The 20,817-nt window shown below is 48.8% G+C and overlaps 1 protein-coding gene across 1 annotated transcript in view; it reads left to right on the top strand.

Moving 5' to 3' along the window:
- Positions 1–20,817, top strand: part of FAT3 (FAT atypical cadherin 3) — a 222,837-nt gene that overhangs the window by 145,534 nt on the left and 56,486 nt on the right. Inside the window, 4 exon segments of the mRNA XM_049779014.1 lie at positions 1,745–1,806; positions 16,760–17,074; positions 18,224–18,434; positions 18,834–18,902. Of these exon segments, the coding sequence (XP_049634971.1) occupies positions 1,745–1,806; positions 16,760–17,074; positions 18,224–18,434; positions 18,834–18,902 (657 nt within the window).

The raw sequence follows: 20,817 nt of genomic DNA on the forward strand, positions 1-20,817 counted from the left end.
CCTGAAAGAAAGCTCACTCCATGCATGGCCGATTCCTGAGCTAGTTCCATTCTTGCCCTCACGTTTTCAAGTGTCTGCCTCCTCCAGAGCTCAGGATCCTGGAAGTCTGAGCCAGTTTATTATTATTATGGTGTGAAGCTAAAGTGAAGATACTCCAACGGCCTGGAGGGTTGGGGCCGGACACCCTCACTCACTGAGCACCAAGGACCAGAGCCGTGGTGGCTGGGGCTTCACCAATGGCACAAGACCCCGGGAAGTAGTTCGAGCCCTGACTGGTGAGAAAAGCAGACATGGGTCATGCAGCCTATAAGGAAGGGAGAGACACAGTATATGGGTGTTGTGTATGTAAATATTTTAGGGGATTATTATGTTACTGACCCTAACCTGATTGGTGATTGTGCCCTACCCTAGGGTATGACCTGGCATTCTGCCCCCACCCTAGGGTGGTACCTGATTCTGCTTCCACCATTGGTTGGTATCTGATCCCACCATTAGGTGGTACCTGATTCTGGGGAATAAAAACAAGGGTCTGTGGAAGGCGAGAGGCTTTTGGCTGGAACTGAGGCTGAGACCTTGGACTTCAGTCTTGTCCACCGAATAAAGCCAATATTTCCACAAGCCTGACTGTCTGCAAGCTGTTTACCCGCTGTTTAACCTCAGAACTGTTGGCTGGATGGGGTGGCAGATGCGTGCTCCGAGCTGGTGGGGAAAGACCTCATCCTCCATCCCTCCATCAGTCAACCTCTTCAGGGGCTGACTTGCAACATATGGGGACAGACACTTGAGCTGTCTTGGGAGTGGGGGTTGGGATGTGGCCCCCACAAGGGCTCTTCTCCAAAGAGTGGGGTCTGTTGGGCTATTGGCCAACATAGAACCTTAGCATTCTCTGCTGTGTCATCTCTGTGCACCTCACCATGCTGTTGTGCTGCACACTAGACCTGGAGGAACCCTCGGATCGGGAGCCTGTCAGGTCCCTGGAGACTCCACAGCTGGGATATCTGTCCGGCCTGATGCCATGTGATAGCCACAGAGGACAACTCCCTCCCCAGAGAGAGTCCCATGGGAACTGACTTTGTGTAAAGATCTAAGCATGGAAAAAACAAGGTGATAACATTACAGTAGATCTCTGGTGTTATAAGAGTTAAATAAATTTGAGATAATGGTATGAACAAGTAGATTATGGATTATATAATATAATAATATGGTATATAAATCATATTATATATTATAGAATAAATCTAAGATTATGATTATATATCTTACTCATAATTTATTATCTTAATCTATATCTTAACCTTACTGTTATCTATATCTTAATCTATCTCCATTGTAATCTTAAATCTATGGATTAAATAGATTATACTTAGAAGCATATGGAAGTAAGAAAGTTCTGTTTCATTGCCTGATACTAATCAACACTCAACACATTGTTCATAGTCATTGTTCAAGAGCCCTAAAGTTTTTCATGAGATTCCTCCAGCAGCACAAGTCATATGTAAATGAATCCTCAAAATTCCTCATTATCCGACACAAAATGGTTGTGTATGCTCACGAAGCCTGTGCCCTGGGTAAGCAGAAAAGAGACACATTTCGGGTCTCCTCTGAGTTTTTCTTTCAAAAATCACACTGTGGTAAGGACAGCTGTGAGTGAGGCCCCTGGCTTCTGTCGCTCCCTCACAAACACCTTTTCTGTGCCTACAGGCTCTTGCCCCAGATGTTTAAGTTGACTGTTCTGTCCACACAGGTCTGATCACCACCACTTCGAGGAAACTGGACCGAGAGCAGCAGGCAGAGCACTTCCTGGAGGTGAGTACAGGAGGGATAGGGCAGGGCGGCTTTCCCTGAACTTCGACCCAAACTTACCTCATCTCAGTGACACCGAACTCCCCATAGAGACGGCTTCTAGTCAGCAGGTGGGATTGAGAGATGTCATGTGCTACTCTGAGTGGAACAGGAAATGTGTCCACAACTAGGCCATCCCTGTTTGGGAAGTATTTCTCAGGGGCCTGGCGGCACCAGAGTGTATGCAGCTCAGGAGGGAGCCAAAGGTCCATCAGAGGGCAGATCAGGGCCAATGCCTGCTGCTTCTGTGGCTTCCCCAGAGGCTGAGTGGATGCACTGCCCGAAATGAAGCCATAATAAAAATGTTGTTGCGTATGCTTCCGAGACCAGCCATGAAATGTGCTTCCATAATTCACCGCGAAAGCGGCAGCAACAGCAGAAACTCGGCTCTATTTAGAGGGGGAAGCGGGTAGGAGGTGGCCGTGCGGTACATTCTTTCTGTGCACACCAAGTGTCCTCTGTGAGAAGCCTGAAGTTAGCTGACACGCAGTGGAGGTCTTGAGGCTTGGGGGAGTGTTACAGTGTCCCTGAACCTCAGAGCATCTGCTGGTGTCTATGACTCTCCTCCCACACACATTCACACAGATAATTCAGAACTATTCAGAACAATTCAGACAATTCTCAAGCCCTGGACCTCCATGTTCCTGACTCTAAAATGTGACAAGTAATAGCCACTTCATATACTTTAAAGGATTGCTGTTAGGATTAAGCCTTACATTTTATAGGAAAGTATTTTAAAGTCCTAAAGCACTAGCCAAGATAAAGGATTATTCCTATTATCCTCACACAGTGCTATGATCATCCTTTTAAAACATTGCTATCATCTCATAAAGATGAAAGGCTCCAGGCTGCCAAAAAATAATCACAGTAATCCTTTTTCAGAGCCCGCTAATGGCCGCGGCATACCTGGCCCAACATTGGCTGTGTTTGCCAGAATAAGTCCCCCGAAGGCCGCCTCTGCCGTACATCCCTGCAGCTCTCCTCAGGAGGAGCCCCAAGGTGGTGCCCTCGCTCTAGCAGGTGCTCCCACTCCACTATGTTCTGACACAAAGCAGTGGGCATGGGAGGGCGCAGGGAAGTGTGTGGGAGGGGACTGTAAGGCCCGCAGCCCTTTCTGCTCCAAGCCAGTGCTCGGTGACGACCTTGTCATGGCCTGGCTCAGTGCTGGTGCTAAAAGTTCCTTGTGGTTAGAGTTCAAGGGGCTCATATTTGTCTGTGGAGCATTGGGGTGACCTGTGCATGTATGGCAGAGGGCCACACTCCCAGAGCCCATCCATGTGGTGTCGATTATCCTCCTCTATCAGTTGTCATTTTTCCTGAACCCACCCAAAGTGTCATCTCATTACCCTAAGACTGGGGTACCCCTAGGTGTGCCCCCTCAATACCCCTGGGTTTCATCAGTCCAGCAACAGCCAGACTTGCTGGGACAGAGCTGCTGGGAGTCCACATGAGGTCTGTGAGAGGCTGACATTACAGCAGAATTCAGGGACACTCGAGTCTTATGATGGTCCCTGCTTATGGGACCTCTCTGAAGTGACGTTTTTACCCAAAAGCATCAAGAGGCAAAGAGGAGAGGGTGAAGAGGTGAGGGAAGGAACTGGTAGGAGTGACCTGTGACTGAGTCTTGAAGCCACTCAGCAGAGCACAGGAAGAACAGTGGCCAATCTCTGGCAGGTGGGATACAGGTCCCTTCTGACAGCAAGCAGTCATGCCAGAGAAGCTGTTTCTGTAGATCACTGCATTTTATGTCTTAGGCCGTGCCATTAGAAAGCTTCCTCCAAGAGGGGCCCCAAGAGCTATGGCAGTGCCCGTTCCTCAGCCTCACTTATCCCTCATCATCCCCCCATACTCTCTCTCTGACATGAACTCTAAATTACACAATTCCTGGTCATTCTGAGATTTTTTTTCCTCTTAAAATTGCTGTGATCATTTAAATGACCCTCTCTTATTTCTAAATGGAACATTGCTTGAAATCAGCCTTGCAGAACCCAAGTCACAGGATGTGATTCTGAGTAGAGGACAGTGTTCTCTGCAAGACTCAGGACACGGGCAAGCTAGTGGGTCATGTGAGCAGCGCCCGTGGATGCTGGACACTGATCTCTCTGGGCCCAGGTTCGCCACAGCAACCCTGCTCACATCTTTAGCTCCTGCTGGCCTCGCACCTTTCCCAGTCTGGGAGCCAGCCTGCAGGCAAATGTCCACCTCTTCGGTTCCTGGATGTCCAGAGATTGGCCTGTGGTGGCCATGCAGCTGGTGTTTCCTTTTCTCCATGTGAGGAAGGTCTGGAGCTCAGCTGGGCATGGCTGCTGAGGTTTCATGCCACCATTTTGTGACCAGGAGCTTGTCAGGATCACATTCCAGTGTTTGCTAAAGGACCGAGAACACAGAGACCTAAGGAAAGCTCTTGGGAATAGCCAGTGCTTCTTTGGTGAATTCTGAGTGCAGACTTTGGCCTGCTGGAAGTCTGTTCCATGAAAACACTGACCTATCAGTAAAAGCAGCCTGGGGTTTCTTGTGGGGAGCGACATGATGGACTAGCTCTGCGTGGTGTGGAAACAGCTTCTCTACCACCGAGGATGAGTTGGAGAGTCACACCTTCCACACTACTCAGTCCCCATATACAGAAAGGCCCCCAAAGCATCAGCTGCTGTGCGTGGCAACTCCACATCTTCTGGGTTTGTCGAAGCTAGGGAGCCGGGATTGTGCACAGCGGCAGACTTGTATGGTGCAGCCCTCAAGATGTGCTAAGTTGCTCTCTGCTGAGAAGAGTAAGGAATCTATTGATCATTCCTAAGGACTCAGGATTCAGCATCCCTAAGGCAGGAGACACTGTTCTGTCTTGTAAGCCAGGTTCTGCTGATTCCACTGAAGGAAGGTGCATTGGCCTCCCTGTGCAACGCAGGGACAGATGGTGGAGCCGTGCACACACACACAGCACTCAGCCTCTCTCACTAAGATGTGAAGCCCTGCTGTCCTTTGAGTGAAAGTCACCATGGAAGGAAGGTCTAGGCCATACACCATGGTCAAGAGAGAAGAATAAATTCATTTCAGCACTCTTCAAAATGTGCGGTTTGTAATAGGATTCTTAAACTGTAATTAGTTCTGGGGCCGGAGAGATAGCATGGAGGTAAGGCGTTTGCCTTTCATGCAGAAGGTCATTGGTTCGAATCCCAGAATCCCATATGGTTTGCCGTGCCTGCCAGGAGCAATTTCTGAGCATGGAGCCAGGAATAACCCCTGAGCACTGCCGGGTGTGACCCAAAAACCACACAGAAAAAATGTAATTAGTTCTGATAATAAACTAATTGGAAACATGACATACTAGAATTGTGCAATTTGTGATACATGTTTCTGGTCAAAATAGAAGAGGCAGGGGTAGCAATAGGACAGTGGGGAGGACACTGGCTTTGCTCGTGGTTCTATCCCTGGCATCCCAGATGTTATCCCAAGCAGAGCCAGGAGTAACCACTAAGCATCACTAGGTATAGACCCCTAAAAAAAAAAAGAGAGACAGAAACAACGAGGAAGAAAAAATGAACCCCATGATTTCTTTTCCTGTTTGTTTTTGAGTCACACCCAGTGGCTCTCAGGTGACTCCTGGCTCTGTGCTTGAAAATTGCTCCTGGAAGGCATGGGGGACCATATGGGATGCTGGGATTTGAACCACCATCTGTCCTGGATCGGCTGTGTGCAAGGCAAACACCCTACTGCTTTGCTATCTCTCCACCCAGAACCCCATAATTTCTGCCATAATGCACTGAAAAGACCCATGATATTTTCAAACAAGAACTCTCAAACTTTCTTGGCTTTGCGTTCATACATCAAGCTCATATATTCCATATGTTCCTGCATAAAACACATTTGGGAAATTGAAGCACTACATATACATTAATTTCACACTTATCCAGTTGCTGTGGGTGTGTTTCTATCTCAAACTCACACTCACTGCCATATGTTGGTGTGTGAGAATATTCACACAGTGGCCTGACACCCTCCTACATGGAGGATACTCTCACCACCCTGCCTTGTCTCACGGTTTGGTTTGAAGACTTGCCCCAGGCACAGCAGACCTCACAGATGGGCACATGCTCCTTCACGGCTGCTTCATTCTGATCTCCCAAGAGATCACGTGTGCCATGGAAGAAAAGGTGTGCACGGATATTCAAAGCTCTGAGGAGCCTTTAATTCTCTCTGGTCATGTGCCTTGGACAGCACATGACTTGGAGACCACAGTGAGCCCCAGCCTTGGCTGTATCCACAGGTGTACTCTTCTCTCCAATATAGGTGAGTTGGTTCTGGTGACCCATCAGAGTGCCAGCACATCCCACAGACATAACTGCACACCACCAAACATTCCTTACAAGCCAGTGACTTAGTGATGAACTCCTGAAATCTCGACTTAAGGATGCAGGCCAGCATCCACCACTATTGGCACAACTCTCTGCACTTGCTACTGGTGACAAGTGGAGTAGCAGGGCAGAGACCCAACCCAGGTGCCACAGAGGACTGCCATGTTTTTGCCATGTTCTAGAGCACGTGGGCCCTTCCACAGAACCCACATGAGGCTGGACAGTCCTCCTCCCTATACACCACGTCAGTGTCATCTGGAGCTGCCCACCAAGACCCACTCCTGCCGTCGAGGTTCATGCCTCCAGGGATGGCCAGCAGGAAGTAGGCCATAGTCCTCACAGAAGCTACCTACACAACTACATAGGCACCACAGGTCATTCACAAGCCATCAACCACAAGGTCTATAGTGGCTGCTCTGGTCTCTCCGTGCTCAGAGCATTCACTTCAGAGAGCCTAAGTCTGTATGGGAAATGGGTCTCTCGCCTCTCCCCTTTGAAGTTAGACAAGACAACAGAAATGAATCCATTCACCCAAGACCAGTTCTATTTGGTCATAAAAGGTGATTCCAGGCATCTGACAAGCACCACCAGTCCAGCCATCTACTCTTTTACTCCCTCTTGTCCTCCAGCACAATGCACAGGATTGTGGACTTGAGGAACTTTTGGTACTTTAGGAACTGCAAGTTCTCAGGAGAGTCGCCTTTCTGAAGGCCAGACACTGCGTCAGAGGCTGAGGTCAGCACTGCGCTTGCCCAGCCTGCCTCCTTTCACGCAGCGGGGGGCCTCAGAGCATGGAGCTTCCCCTGCCTCCTCAGGCCCTAGTGGCTCTGAGAGCAGGTCAGAGCAAGTCAGAGGAGCAGGAGGCCTGGGAAGGAAGAGCTTAACCCCCTGCTGCTCGGTCCTCGACACAGGCATGACTAACCACACATTTGTGCTCCATCATTTTAGCTGCCAACTTGGCAAATCACTGCAGTTACTTTCAAAGTAGTCAGAACGCTCAACTCAACAATGGCAGCTTATACCCCATTTTCTCCAAAGGGCTTGATTTTTCCATCTTACCACCTTGCTGGGCTGGCCACAACACACAACCCTGGAGCGGGTTCCATGTCTGTCTCTCTCCAAGATTTTCCTTTGCTTCCACACCTCTTCATTCAGTCCCCTGCCTCCTCTTCTTAGTGTTCTCACTTTGAATGTCTTTCCTCTTTCCTCTCAGACCTGTAAATTCTTTTGACATTCAAATGTGTGTACTTTTTTTTTTCTTCAGAAAATTGAAGGATAGTTGAAAGGTTAAGAGCCCCAATCTTAGTCATTTTAAAAATGCTTATTTCCCCAGTTGAATAAAAATGCACTGGCATATACATGTACATACACACATATGGAATAAAATATTCTACAACAAATTGATTTATTATTTCTCAGGAAACTCTATCCGTCATTCCCAGGTGCAGAGGTGAAGTTCTGCAGTTTAATGTCTGCAATGTTCTTATGGTAATTTGAAATTAGAACACTCGGCCACATTTCAAAATGGAACTGTAGAAAAGCGGCCACTTTCAGTGCAGACAAAAGCACGGAGAACCTTGAGGATACTCTGAAAGGACGAGACTTAGTCTAACCAGTCCAGCCATCCTGTCTGCTCCTGCCGCAGACAGATGGGGGTTTCTCGGGACAATCACTGTTGCTTTTCCATGGGGCTGCTTGTGTTATCTGCCTCTGCAGCACTTAGCACCCTGTTGAACTCAATCAGTATGCGCTGGTGATAATATTATTACTCAGAATTCATTTAGCACTCTCACGTCCTGGGAGCCGCTCTGTGTTCTGCCCATAGGTGAAGGGAATTTTAATTTAATGCTCGTTCTGAGGCTTCATGCTTGCAAATATAATGACTCATGGGGAATCACACCCTGCCCCATTCACAGGACTGAATATTTTGGGAGCAAAATCAATGGGTTGTTCAAAGACTCATGGAAAAGGCAGAGAAACTTTGCTCCCTACATGAATATATGGGAGACTCCGTGTATGACTTTGTCCAATCTCTGCCCTCCAAGCCATCCACATCATAGTCCTCCAGACCTCTAAAAGGGAAAGAAATACAGAAGCTTGAAGTAGAATTTTTTTTTACATGGCTCTGACTTACCTCAGACTGTTTTCATGGTCAGGATTTAAACAGAAACAAACAAACAAAACCCATGAAACAAGTTTATCAGGACAATAGGATGGATCCTCCACCCAGGCTTGCTGTCACTGGACCTTGAACTAGATGTGTTTTCCTGTAAATGTGCATTTTCTATTGGCTTACTTTCCTTTGCTTCGACCCAAGGCTAATGTGCTTACACAGACATTCAGCATGCCTTTCTGTGGTTCCTGTAGAAAAGAAACAAAAGCTTGTCTCTCCATCACCCTCAACAAGTTTTTTTTAAAGACTGTCTTATTTTTATATTTAATTGTCAAAAAATTCTTCTTCTATCTCAAACATTGTCACCTCAAAATTTACTCCAGAACCAACTAACCCCAAGACCAACTATAATATGGCTCCCTAAGCTTTACATTGGGTAGAATTAGTTGAAGAGCTTTAACCAGCTTTGCTTTAGGTAGGGGCTCCATCAGGGTTTCCCTTTGCTTTCCAAGTCCAGCAATTTTAGAATAATTGGCTTCTCAAAACCTAGAGTCACAGATTCGGAGTTTTTCTAATTATATCTTTAAAATTCAGAAAGTATATTTTATAGTCAATGACCACAATTTCAGGAGGACTCTAATTTTCTATATACTATTCATCGGAAATATAATTTGTTGAGGAAGCATCAAAAACAGCTACAATGATAGGAAATAAGTGATTTTGCTTACCCGTGGTTGAAAACACAAATTATAGCTGACATATGTACCCTTGGATACATTTGCAAAGAATGACTTCAAGTACCTAAAACTGGCAATATTGCAATGACATTCAAAGCATAACAGGTTCTCCGATGCCCAATACAAGCCCTTTCTGCATCGAGAGACCCTGTGAGGGTTCCTTAGTCATAAGTACAAAGCACTGAGATCCTAGCCAGATGCAGGCAGTATCTAGAGCAACTCCAGACAGCAGGATGACCTGCACCCTGCTCTCCACCAGTGAGCTGTCAGCAGGGGCCGCAGATTGGGAGCAGCAGCAGGCAGCTTGGACTGTGAAGGACCTGAGACCCAACAGTGCCAGCTGCCTCTTCATGTTCTGCCCAATTTGCTCGGGCTCCCACCACGCTGCTCATAAGACAAAATGAACTCAACTCACCACATATCAAGGTTTCAACTGCCAGTCCCTGAGCGTGGGAGATGAAAACCAGGGATCGAACCTTCCAGAAAACCTTCCAGTACTCCTCAGTCATCGGGTGAAATATGAGCACTAACTCCATTGTGGAGTTAGTGGGGAAAGTGCTTTGGTAAATTTAGCACATTGATTTTTCGGTAAACCAATCCTTCTATATGCTGTGTATTTCAGCATATCAACTGATATCAACCATTTGTGTTTCTCAGGATACCTGGTGCCCACAGAGAATGAAGTGAATAAAAGTCTTTTAAAAATGAGTGGTTAGGGGCCGGAGCAATTGCACAGCAGTAGGGTGTTGGCCTTGAAAGGGGCTGACCTAGGACAGACCACGGTTTGATCCCCCCAGCATCCCATTTGGTCCCCCAAGCCAGGAGCGGTTTCTAAGCGCATAGCCAGGAGTAACCTTTGAGCATCACCAGGAGTGGCCCAAAAACCAAAAAAAAAAGTGAATATTCTTTTTTTTTTAAGCACAAATATTGAATTGCAGAATTACTGCCAGAAGTTGGGGTGCAGTGTGGACATCGTCATCCCAGAATGTTTGGGATTGACCGGTTTAAAAACAGAGCAGCCAAAAAAAAAAAAAAAAAAAAAAAAGCAGGGCCCCGAAAGATAGCACAGCGGTGTTTGCCTTGCAAGCAGCCAATTCAGGACCAAAGGTGGTTGGTTTGAATCCCGGTGTCCCATATGGTCCCCCATGCCTGCCAGGAGCTATTTCTGAGCAGACAGCCAGGAGTAACCCTGAGCACCACTGGGTGTGGCCCAAAAAAACAAAAACAAGAACAAAACAAAACAAAAAAAAAGCAGAGCAGACATGGACAGTCAGAGAAGTCGTTATTTCACTGGACCCATGACAGCACACTGTGAAGGCATCTGAGAGGAGGCCCTGTGAGCTGCACCATGTTCCTTCTCACCATTTTCTAGCTGAAAAGTATATGAAGCAGATGTTACATCTCGTGCCTGCCCATACACACACAGTTGCAGACAGCTTCTCCCTTGGCCCCCTCCTGCGTGGCCCTTCCTGTTACTCCTGAGCTGTGACATAAGGTGGCTCTTGATGGTGACATATGGCCTCCCAGCATCCATGCTTCTGCTCTCTGCAGGCTCCTCGCTCTGCTCCCCCTCATCCACTGCCCTCTCTCCAATGTATACATGTGTGCTAATCTCAGAAAGTGTTTTCATGGTGTTCCTTGTTCCAGGGCTACTGTCTTCAGAATCCAGGAGGTCATCTGTATGTCTCCATGACCAATAGGAGATGTGCTCATGTCATTAATCATGAATATTTAGAACTTAATTCACACAGAACACAGACTAGCTTGAAGATCCAACAGTGTGTGCATGGAAACTAGACAGCTGTGCATACATTGAATGTATAAATGGGATGTATAAGCAGTCAGATCAGGAGATGCGAGCCAGGGACAGCCCTGAGTCAAGTCCTGAGAATTGTCATCACAATAGATCATAGCTGATCGTAGATTAAGCATAGAAATATAAAGTATAAAGTCCATGTGTTGGGTGAGCCCTCCCCCGGCACCTTGTTTCTAACCCCTCCAGCTGGTGGTTCTGAAGAAGCAGAGTAATAATGGAGAAATAATTCACAGTTAAAGTTTCATCGAAGTCAGCTTGCTTTTATTCCATGGCCCTGTCCACCATGACTCTCTCTGCCATGCACTCATTTTTTTCGAGCTCTCTCTATGCTGCTTATCCCATGTCTCTCCTCTCCTTTCTTTCTCCTCTCCTTTCTCTCTCTCCCTCTCTCTCTCTCCCATTCCCCAAAAGCCAGCACTTTTTTTTATTATTTAAAACAGCCTTGGGGCTGGAGAGATAGCATGGAGGTAAGGTGTTTGTTTTGCATGTAGAAGGACGGTGGTTCGAATCCCAGCATCCCATATGGTCCCCTGAGCCTGCCAGGAGTGATTTCTGAACATAGAGTCAGGAGTAACCCCTGAGCGTTGCCAGGTGTGACCCAAAAACAAAACAAACAAACAAACAAACAAACAGCCTGCCCCATCCCAGGTGTAGGTGGGTTTGATCTTTCAGGTGGAATCAACATCTCTAAAGAAAGTTTAGGTAAAAGAGTGTGGTGATAGGGGAAGGGTTCACCCCTATAGCTGATAAGAATCTAGGGTGGAGGCCAGGTCTGCTTCTGACCCTCCAGATGCACAGAACACCCCAAGGACAAGACTCGGGTGTGAAGGAGCTTCAGACTCACAGTGTGACACACCCTCATTCCCAAAGGGGCACCGCAAAGACACACTGCACTCGGGGCTGGCTGGGCTCTCACATGGCAAAGGCCTCAAGCCGGGTCTGTGGTAGTGACTATTCAATGTGACACTGGGCTTCTCTGCAGCCTTATGAGGAAAGCTTTGGGCCCCGGCAAGCTCCTTCTTCTTCTGTGCCCTTCAGATTTCCAGCAGGACAGGTGGATTTGGGCTTTGGGCTGGCCAGTTGATTGATTGGTTGGGTGGTTCCACCCAGCAGCACACAGGATCTATTCTTGGCTCTGTGCTTACGAGTGACCCCTGGCAGTGTGTGGGGGGGGGGGACTATATATGATGCTGGGGACTGAACCAGCGTCAGCTACATGCAAAAGCAAGTACTTTACTCTTGTGCCCTCTCTAAGGCCCCCATTTTGTGTTTATTTGCTTTTTTTTTTTTTTTTTTTTTTTTTTTTTGGTTTTTGGGCCACACCCGTTTGATGCTCAGGGCTTACTCCTGGCTATGCACTCAGAAATTGCCCCTGGCTTGGGGGAACCATATGGGAAACCGGGGGATCGAACTGAGGTCCGTCCTACGCTATCGCTTGCAAGGCAGACACCTTACCTCTAGCGCCACCTTCCCGGCCCCGTGTTTATTTGCTTTAATAATTTAGGATGGTGTTTTGGTCTCCTACGTAAATTAAATTATTTATCACTGAGGAAGAAGAAGCAGTGTGCTTATTCTTGGAACTTTGAAAATATGTTTACCAAGTCGACGGGAAGAAAGAAAGCTGAGTGGTGGGCACCAATAGGTTGCTTTGCACCTCACTGACCTCCTGGCAATGAAACTGAGCCAGGAGGCATCTGCCCTGTCAGGAGGATGATGGTGATCTCTGGATGGACTCATGGGGACAGAAAAGCAATTGAGTCTTGAGTTGATGGTGGCTCGTCAAACCCAGCCCCATGGGTAGACAACCACTGATTGGGGTTCTGAAATGTATGTGGACTTCTTCACAGCCCTCCAATGCAGAGACCTTCATTGTGCCCCTCACTCCACCACCACACCCCTGCCTTGTGCCAGAGGGAGATGTGGACGTCCTCAGCTCCATTGCCCTTGAATTGTTCTGTGACACTTGGAGAATCACATTCACACTCTCAGGTCCTGGGAGGCTGGTTGGGGCTACTTTTCTATTCAGCCAGAACTGCACTCTTGCCTTACCATCAGAAAAGTGGCCCTAATCGAGGAGGGAAGTTCACAGAGGGGTCTCCTGGGAGAGTGTTTCTCCCAGTTTAGAATGTAATCTTCTGCATCAGATCATCTTTGAGAACAGTGTTGGGGAAATTGCCCTCTATAAACTTGTGCTCTCAAAGTCACAGCCAGAGATACTCTGAAAGTTGAAAGCTTGGTGTGTGCCAGACTGACAGACACAGGTGATGTGTGAATGAATGATGAGCTCCAGAGAGGTGGGAGGCAAAGAGCTAGACAGATAGAAATTTACGATAGTAGTTGGTGCTGTTTCCGTGAACACGTTACAATTTCAAAGAAAAGTATTAAACATCATTTCCAAGGGTCAAGATGTGACCCTTTGTAGTGGAGCATGTGCCAAGTATGTGTAAACTCTTTGATTCCTGGCACTATGTGGCCCCCAAGTGCTCCTAGCCGTGGTCTAGCAGCCCCCAAGTACCACCAAGCATAAACATAAGACCGTCCAGTTCAAACCCCAGTAGCTCAACATGGTCCTCTAAAAACAATTCTCAATACATTTTTAGAGTTTTCAAGGAAGATGACCTAGCATGAAGGCAAACTCACAGAGAAAACACCCTCTACGATTGGGCTCCATCTTGAACACTTCCATCAGCTTCTAGACACTCAGCTACTCCATTTTCATCCCCCATACTGTGTCTCCCACCCTTTCCCCACTCCCTACAGTGGTCATTTCTTCTCATTGACAACTTCCACCCTTTAAAAGGGCAAGGCAGGGGCCGGGAAGGTGGCGCTAGAGGTAAGGTGTCTGCCTTACAAGCGCTAACCAAGGAACGGACCGCGGTTCAATCCCCCGGCGTCCCATATGGTCCCCCCAAGCCAGGGGCGATTTCTGAGCACATAGCCAGGAGTAACCCCTGAGCGTCAAACGGGTGTGGCCCAAAAACCAAAAAAAAAAAAAAAAAAAAAAGGGCAAGGCAATAGTCACATGCCATGGGTCTGACTTTGCAGTCAGTACCTTTTCAGTTATTGGTTGACCATATGTATGTCTGTCTACTCTGGAAAAACTTTAATATATAACTGAGCATTGATGTAAGGGAAGGTCTCAAATGTTCTCACTACCTAGAGAAATAATCATGTGTGATAATGGGGCTAAGAGAGATCATTCTTGTAAGGTGTTGGAGTTCATCTATAGGGGTGATGGGGGTCATCCAAGTGAGGTGTTGAGAGATTATCTATGTGAGGTGTTGATTGGGGCATCATTCAGGGGAATGATAGATGGTTGTACATGTGAGGTGTTGAGGGACTGTCATTGTGCATGATCTATGTGAGTGATGAGGGATCATCCACATGATTAGTGGTGATTATGTGATGATTCATGTGAGGTGTTGGGTATTGCTCATGTGAATAATGAATGATTGTCCTTGTAAAGTGTTGGGATCATTCATGTGAGTGATGGAAGCTCATCCATGGGAAGTGTTGAGGGATTGTGGATGTGAGTGATGGAAGATTGTCCAAATGAGGTGTTGGGGAACCATCCATTTGAGTGTTGGGATTATCCTTGGGAGGTTCTGGGAGATTGTCCATCCAAGAGTTCAGATCTCTGACTCCATGAATCCCACCTTTCACAAGGCTGCCCTGCAGCACATGCTCCTCTGATACCTGCCTGAACTGGCTCTGGGCTCCTGCTCTTCCAGCCAGAAATGTCACATTGGTCTTGAGTTCCAGCCTCCAACATGTATTCACAAACACACATTCAATCAAAGGTCTTGAGTACCATCCCCCTAAAACCCTAACACACACACACACACACACACACACACACACACACACACGCTCTTCTGAGGCCTCCTGGAGGGTCATTTTCTGAGTCTGTGCAAAGGAGATAAGGTTATTTTCGACCTCTCTGCTCCCTTGGGAGAATTAAGTATTTAATGTTTATGGAATGTTTTAAAGATAAAAAGGGAGCATTAAAATTCAACTTAACCTCTACACTAAACATTTTTCCTCAGTCTAAAACGCATCTAAATTAAATCCTCTGTGATAACAAAAAAGCATATCTACATACTTATTTGTATCTGTCTGTACACGACTACATAGCTAAATGTATGTGCATCCATGTATCCTTGCTGTGGCAGACCTCTATATGTATGTATGTATGTAAGCACGGGCACAGTTTCACTGCAGGAGCCACTCAGCATGGCTATTTTTAAGTTGGGTGTTATTTTCCTTTTCTGTCTTATTTTTGGTAACATGCTGCTTTCTCCAGCTTATTTCAGTGTGAGACATATGCCCTTCATATAACATATAAAAATGTTATATATATAAATATATACATTTTATATATTCTTATTATATATTATATAATATTTATTTATATATAAGATATATAAACATGTAACATATAAAAATGTGTGTTCTTCTGTTATGATGTCACAGGGAAGGCAGTTGCAAGTATGAAGTTGTAAGTGGCTATTCACCTGTGTGGGTCCACATCAACAAGCTGGAGGGTGAACAGTGAGGGAGGAGAAGGTCTTGTCAGCATGCAACTTGTTCCCCTGTTCTTCACTGAGGGATGACCAGAGCAGACTTGGGTGGATAGGGCCAGTAACAGAAGTGGCAGGGGCTGAGCCCATGTTTCATGGTACCACATTGGCCCAACACCAGAGCAGGTTTCACTATGCAGCTAGCCCCTCAGAAAGAAAGCGACTTCATTTGTGGGATATAAGAAAAATAAAAGATAGTATGGTAATAATATCCAGAGACAATAGAGATGAGGGATAGGAGGACCAGTCCATGGTAAGAAGCTTGCCACAAAGAGCAGGGAATAGAGTTTAAAGTAGAGAAAAGTCCACTATGGGGCCCGGAGAGATAGCACAACGGCATTTGCCTTGCAAGCAGCCAATCCAGTACCAAAAGTGGTTGGTTCGAATCCCGGTGTCCCATAGGGTCCCCCATGCCTGCCAGGAGCTGTTTCTGAGCAGACAGCTAGGAGTAACCCCTGAGCACCGCCGGGTGTGGCCCAAAAAAAAAAACAAAAAAAAGAAAAAGAAAAAGAAAAGTCCACTATGACAACAATAATTGGAACTGATCACTCTGGACAAAAACAGGGTGCTAATAGGGGATAAAATAGTATGCATGACACCCCTTTAATAACAATAGTGCAAACCACAGTGTGAAAAGGAATAAAAGAGAAAGAGGGAAGTGGAATGTCTGCCTAGAAGCTGGCAGTGGGGAGGATGGGAGGGAAATTGGGGACACTGGTGATGGGAAACGTGCTCTGGTGAAGGGTCCTTGCTGTGCATTGTTGGACTGAAACTCAATCATGAACAATTTTGTAACCATGGCGCTTAAATAAAGTAATAAAGGGACCAGAGTGGTAGCACAGTGATAGGGTGCTTGCCTTGCACATGGCTGATCCGGGACTGATGCGAGTTTGATCCCCGGCATCCATATGGTCCCCAGTGCTTGCCAGGAACGATATCTGAGCACAGAGCCAGAAGTAACCCCTGAGCACCAAAAGGTGTGACCCAAAAACCAAATAATAATAAAGTAATAAAAAGGAAAGAGTGACTGTGCTATAAATGATCCACTGCAGGGGCTCCAGCCACCCCTGGGTGGCCTTAAGGGCCATCTTTGCTCCGTCTGCTTCCCTCAAAAAGGGGTATACATGTCCCCAGATCCCAGAAAGGTATCCCATCCCGAGGGAAGGCACAGGCCATGGAAGCACAACAGCTCACTCTCTTCTGCACTTTCCATGGTGGTCCACGAAAGATACCGTGGTCTGGCCATGCCAGGGACAGGGGCGTGCAAACAGGAAGAGAGCGGGGGCCCTCCTCTGATGGTGGCGCTTGTCCCCTGCACACAGGTGACAGTGACAGACGGCGGCCCCTCTCCAAAGCAGTCGACCGTCTGGGTGCTGGTGCAAGTCTTGGACGAGAACGACAACAAGCCGCAGTTCCCCGAGAAGGTTTACCAGGTCAGATTGCCCGAGCGGGATCGCAAGAAGCGAGGCGAGCCCATTTATAGGGCCTTCGCCTTTGACCGAGACGAGGGCCCCAACGCCGAGATCTCCTACAGCATCGTGGATGGCAATGACGATGGCAAGTTCTTCATCGATCCCAAGACTGGCCTGGTGTCCTCCAGGAAGCAGTTCACGGCAGGCAGCTATGACATCCTCACGGTGAGTGCTCGCAGGAAGGGTGCTCCTTCCCGGGTTCCTTAGATGGTGACCCTGAGGTGGGGAGAGGCTGTGGGACTGGGCAGGAGACTCTCTGTCCCATCCTTACCTCTGAGCTAATGGTGCATGGACAGCAACGAGTGTCCTGAAGACTCACTTAATGCCCCGAGTCCTGGGAGGTGGCAGAATGGGGAGTGGGAGGGACAACTTGGCCACTACTGACTAGTGGGATCGCAGGATTTCAGGGGAATCCTCTCAAAGGAAAGGTGATGGTGAGACAGAATGCAAGCCAAGCTGCTCATGCAAAACCCCATCCCCGTCAGTTGTGGTCACTCTGAAGGTGGAGCCTGAAACTTTCCACAGGGCCAGAAAGGGTTTGTCCTTCCAGTGACAGAATTCTAGGCCCCAGTGACCGTCCCCTCTGTCCCAGAGTTCCAGGCTCCAGTGACTGTCCCCTCTGTCTGCAGCATCCTCTGTAGGTTCATAGGAAGCAGGACTGGGCTCAGCTGCCCACTGGCTCTGCGGCAGAGAAGCGGAAGGCCCCGGGGGAATGACTGCTGGAATTGTGCTGTGGGTGCTGAAGGAATGGATGGGCCCATCCCCACTATCCCTACCCCTCAATTTCTGCCTCAGGAGGGCCACACTCCAATCCTATCCAAGCCCTGCTCAGGGGACGTGGGCTTGGCTAGAACCCAGTCCTGGCACCGTCCCCAACCATCCGCTTTCACCTAGACATTGGAACTAACCCTGACTTTGCTCCTGCAGTCGCCCATTACCCATGGGCACTTGGAGGCTCACAGAGCTAGCCACAGCCTAGCTAGATTGTCAACTTTCTTCAATCAGCCTGCCCCAAGCCTGGAGACTCTCCCTCCCATCTCTACAGTCCATGTTCTATTGGATGCAGAGAAGCTCTGCATGCAGCGTTCATTCCAAAGAGGGAGTTTGGGGTACTCTGAGCCTCACTTCCTGACTCCCTCAGCAGCAGAGTGAGGACACAGCTGTCTCAACTCAGGCCACTCTCCCCCGTGAGTGCCCAGCAAGGAGCCCTCTGATGCGCCAGAAGCTGATGATCAGAGGGCCAGAAGCCCTCTGATGCGCCTTCTCCACCTCTGTGGTGAAGCTGACCACACTGTTTTCTCTCCTGGGGGACAGATCAAGGCTGTGGACAACGGACGCCCACAGAAGTCTTCCACAGCCCGCCTTCACATTGAGTGGATCCGGAAGCCGCCACCATCGCCAGTGCCATTGGCCTTTGAGGAACCTTTCTACAACTTCACGGTCCTGGAAAGCGACCGGGTGACGGAGATCGTGGGGGTGGTGTCCGTGCAGCCCACCAACACCCCGCTGTGGTTTGACATCGTTGGTAAGTCTGTGTCCTCCGGAGCATGAGGGGGCAGTGTGATAGTGTGATCGCGGGCCACAGGGCACAACAGGCAGAGCAGAGCAAGAGCAGGACCCTGGAACGGTGAGCACTGAGATGCCAGGCGCACCTCCGAGTGCCAGAGAGTTAGTGAGGTGCATCACGCCCCACGCTTTGGCGCCTACCACGGCAGAGCTGAGCGGGACGTGCTCTGTGGCCAGTTCCCCGCAGCGCGCCACTGACCGCGCCCCGATGTCTGTGTGTGTTGTGTAAATTCTACTGTCACACTGGCTAAGCTCGTCCCTGTTGTATTATGGTACTTGCTGTCCTGCGTTTCTCTCCTTTCTTCACCTGTTCTCTGCATTCTGTTTTCTTTCCTGCTCCCGACTGCCCTGCTTCAAGGTGGCAAGCATGCCAGAGAGATGTTTTCTATCCTGCAGACAGCTTGTGGGCAGAACTGCTCAACAGAAGGTATCCTTAGTGCACACACTTGCTACCGCACGGCTTTTCCCTCTGCCACCGAGGCTTTTCTGCACCACTAACCTCCTCCCCGGTGAGGTGCGGTGCCGGCTGGGGGCAGCCTCCAGCATGGCTGCGTCTCCCCCACCCTGAGCCTCGGGCCTTGGCATATGGTCTGGGTGGGAGTGGGAAGGGGTCAGCATTTGTTTCCTTTGCTTTTGAGGTTTGTGGGCATTTTGACGTTTCTGGTCAGTTGGGTGTTTCATTTGACTGGGATAGGTTGCTATAGGAAAGACTAGACACTACCCCATCCCTCCTCTGCAATAGGAGAAGCGTCCAGAGACCAAGCACCCCCCCCCTTCCACCTGTGCTCTCTAGAATGGGCACGCATAAACCCCCACATCACTCATGCAAGCAGGTGGAAACAGGAGACAAGGGAAGGTGGCCTTCTAGTTCTGACAAAAAGATCAGACATGGAGGCTGCCCAAGGGCAAGGTTCAAGGGAGCTGAGAAGTTTGACAGCCAATGAAGGCTTCTGTGCCTCCCCAGGATGGCTGGTCCAGGCAGAGTGTTGAGAACAATCCATACCCTAAAAGTGCCACCCTCCTTCCTGGGACAGGCTAGCCAGCCTGTCACCTCCAGCCCTGTCCAAGTCCCAGAAAGCTCACCTTGTTTTAACATGTGTTCCAGGTGTGGAACTCAGTGGCCAGAGGTTTGGGGGACTTTTATTAATTCCTCAGAGAAAAGTATGAGTGAGTCCAGCCGGCCCTGGATACTGTCCTGAGCTGTTTCCCATTATCTCCCTCAAACCCAACTCAGACATGCCCCTCTCGAAGCACCTTAGAGCCCAATACCTGCATACATGCACCACTGCCCACACAGAAACCCCAGGATTCCACCATTTTAGGTTGCCTGCAGCCCTTGGCACCTGCCACATGCCTGTGTGCTCTGAGAGTCATGCCCAGCGAAACTGACCTGGGTTTGTCCTGGCTGTACTTGATCTTGCTGAGACCTTTGCTCTCATCCTTCTTGTAACCAAGGGACACTGCACTCCCCCAAAGTGGAGCAGGGGTTAGAGCCAGCTCCCCACTGCTAGCTCCCAGGCTAGTTTGCTGGGGGATACCAGTTCTCTTCCCACCAGAGTACTCCTTGGAGTCACTGTCAGACATGCAGCCCTGTCCAGGCCCATCTCCCTGTGGCACCTATCCAAGTTGGTGCGTCATCCAGGCCAATCTCCTACAGCTCCTGTCCCCCCCCCCACAGTGCCTATCTACAGCTTCTGTACACAGCCCCACAATGCCCCAATGCCCATCCAGACTGGTCCCCCTATAGCCGTTGTCCCCCCACAGTGCCCATCCAGGTCCATCCTCCTATAGCTTCTGCCCCCCGCCCGAGGTGTCCATCCAGGCAGGTTTCCCACAGGAAAGCAGAGAGACAGCAGATAGTCCCTTCCCAGAGGCCATGCCCAGCACTCATGCCTCGGTGCCTGCTCCTGGCACATAGGCAGACCAAAATGTAGTGCCTCTGCCTCCGCAGCACATCACCACTCCGTACACACAGAGATTGCCCCTGCACCTCAGACTTCATGTTTTCCTGGCCCAGACCAGAATAATGGTCTTTCTCGGAGAGCATCCCCTCAATGCTCTGAGTCATCCTCAGTCCACAGAGAAGCTGGGCTTTGCACAGACCGGCCTATTGCTCGCCTGCCCTGCAGGTGCGCTCTGGGCTCCATGATGTCTGCCCCCATGAGCTCAATGCCTGGAAACCTCAGCTAGTGGATCCAAGACCCTCAACTGGGCCGAGCATGGCTAATCTTCCCTAGCCAAGGCCCTGGCCAGGAAAATATGCCCCTTTCCCAGGCCTGAACTTCCACACACACACACACACACACACACACACACACACACACACACACCCCTGATCCCAG

Source organism: Suncus etruscus, chromosome 8, assembly GCF_024139225.1.
Source record: "Suncus etruscus isolate mSunEtr1 chromosome 8, mSunEtr1.pri.cur, whole genome shotgun sequence".
NCBI classification, from domain to species: Eukaryota; Metazoa; Chordata; class Mammalia; order Eulipotyphla; family Soricidae; genus Suncus; species Suncus etruscus.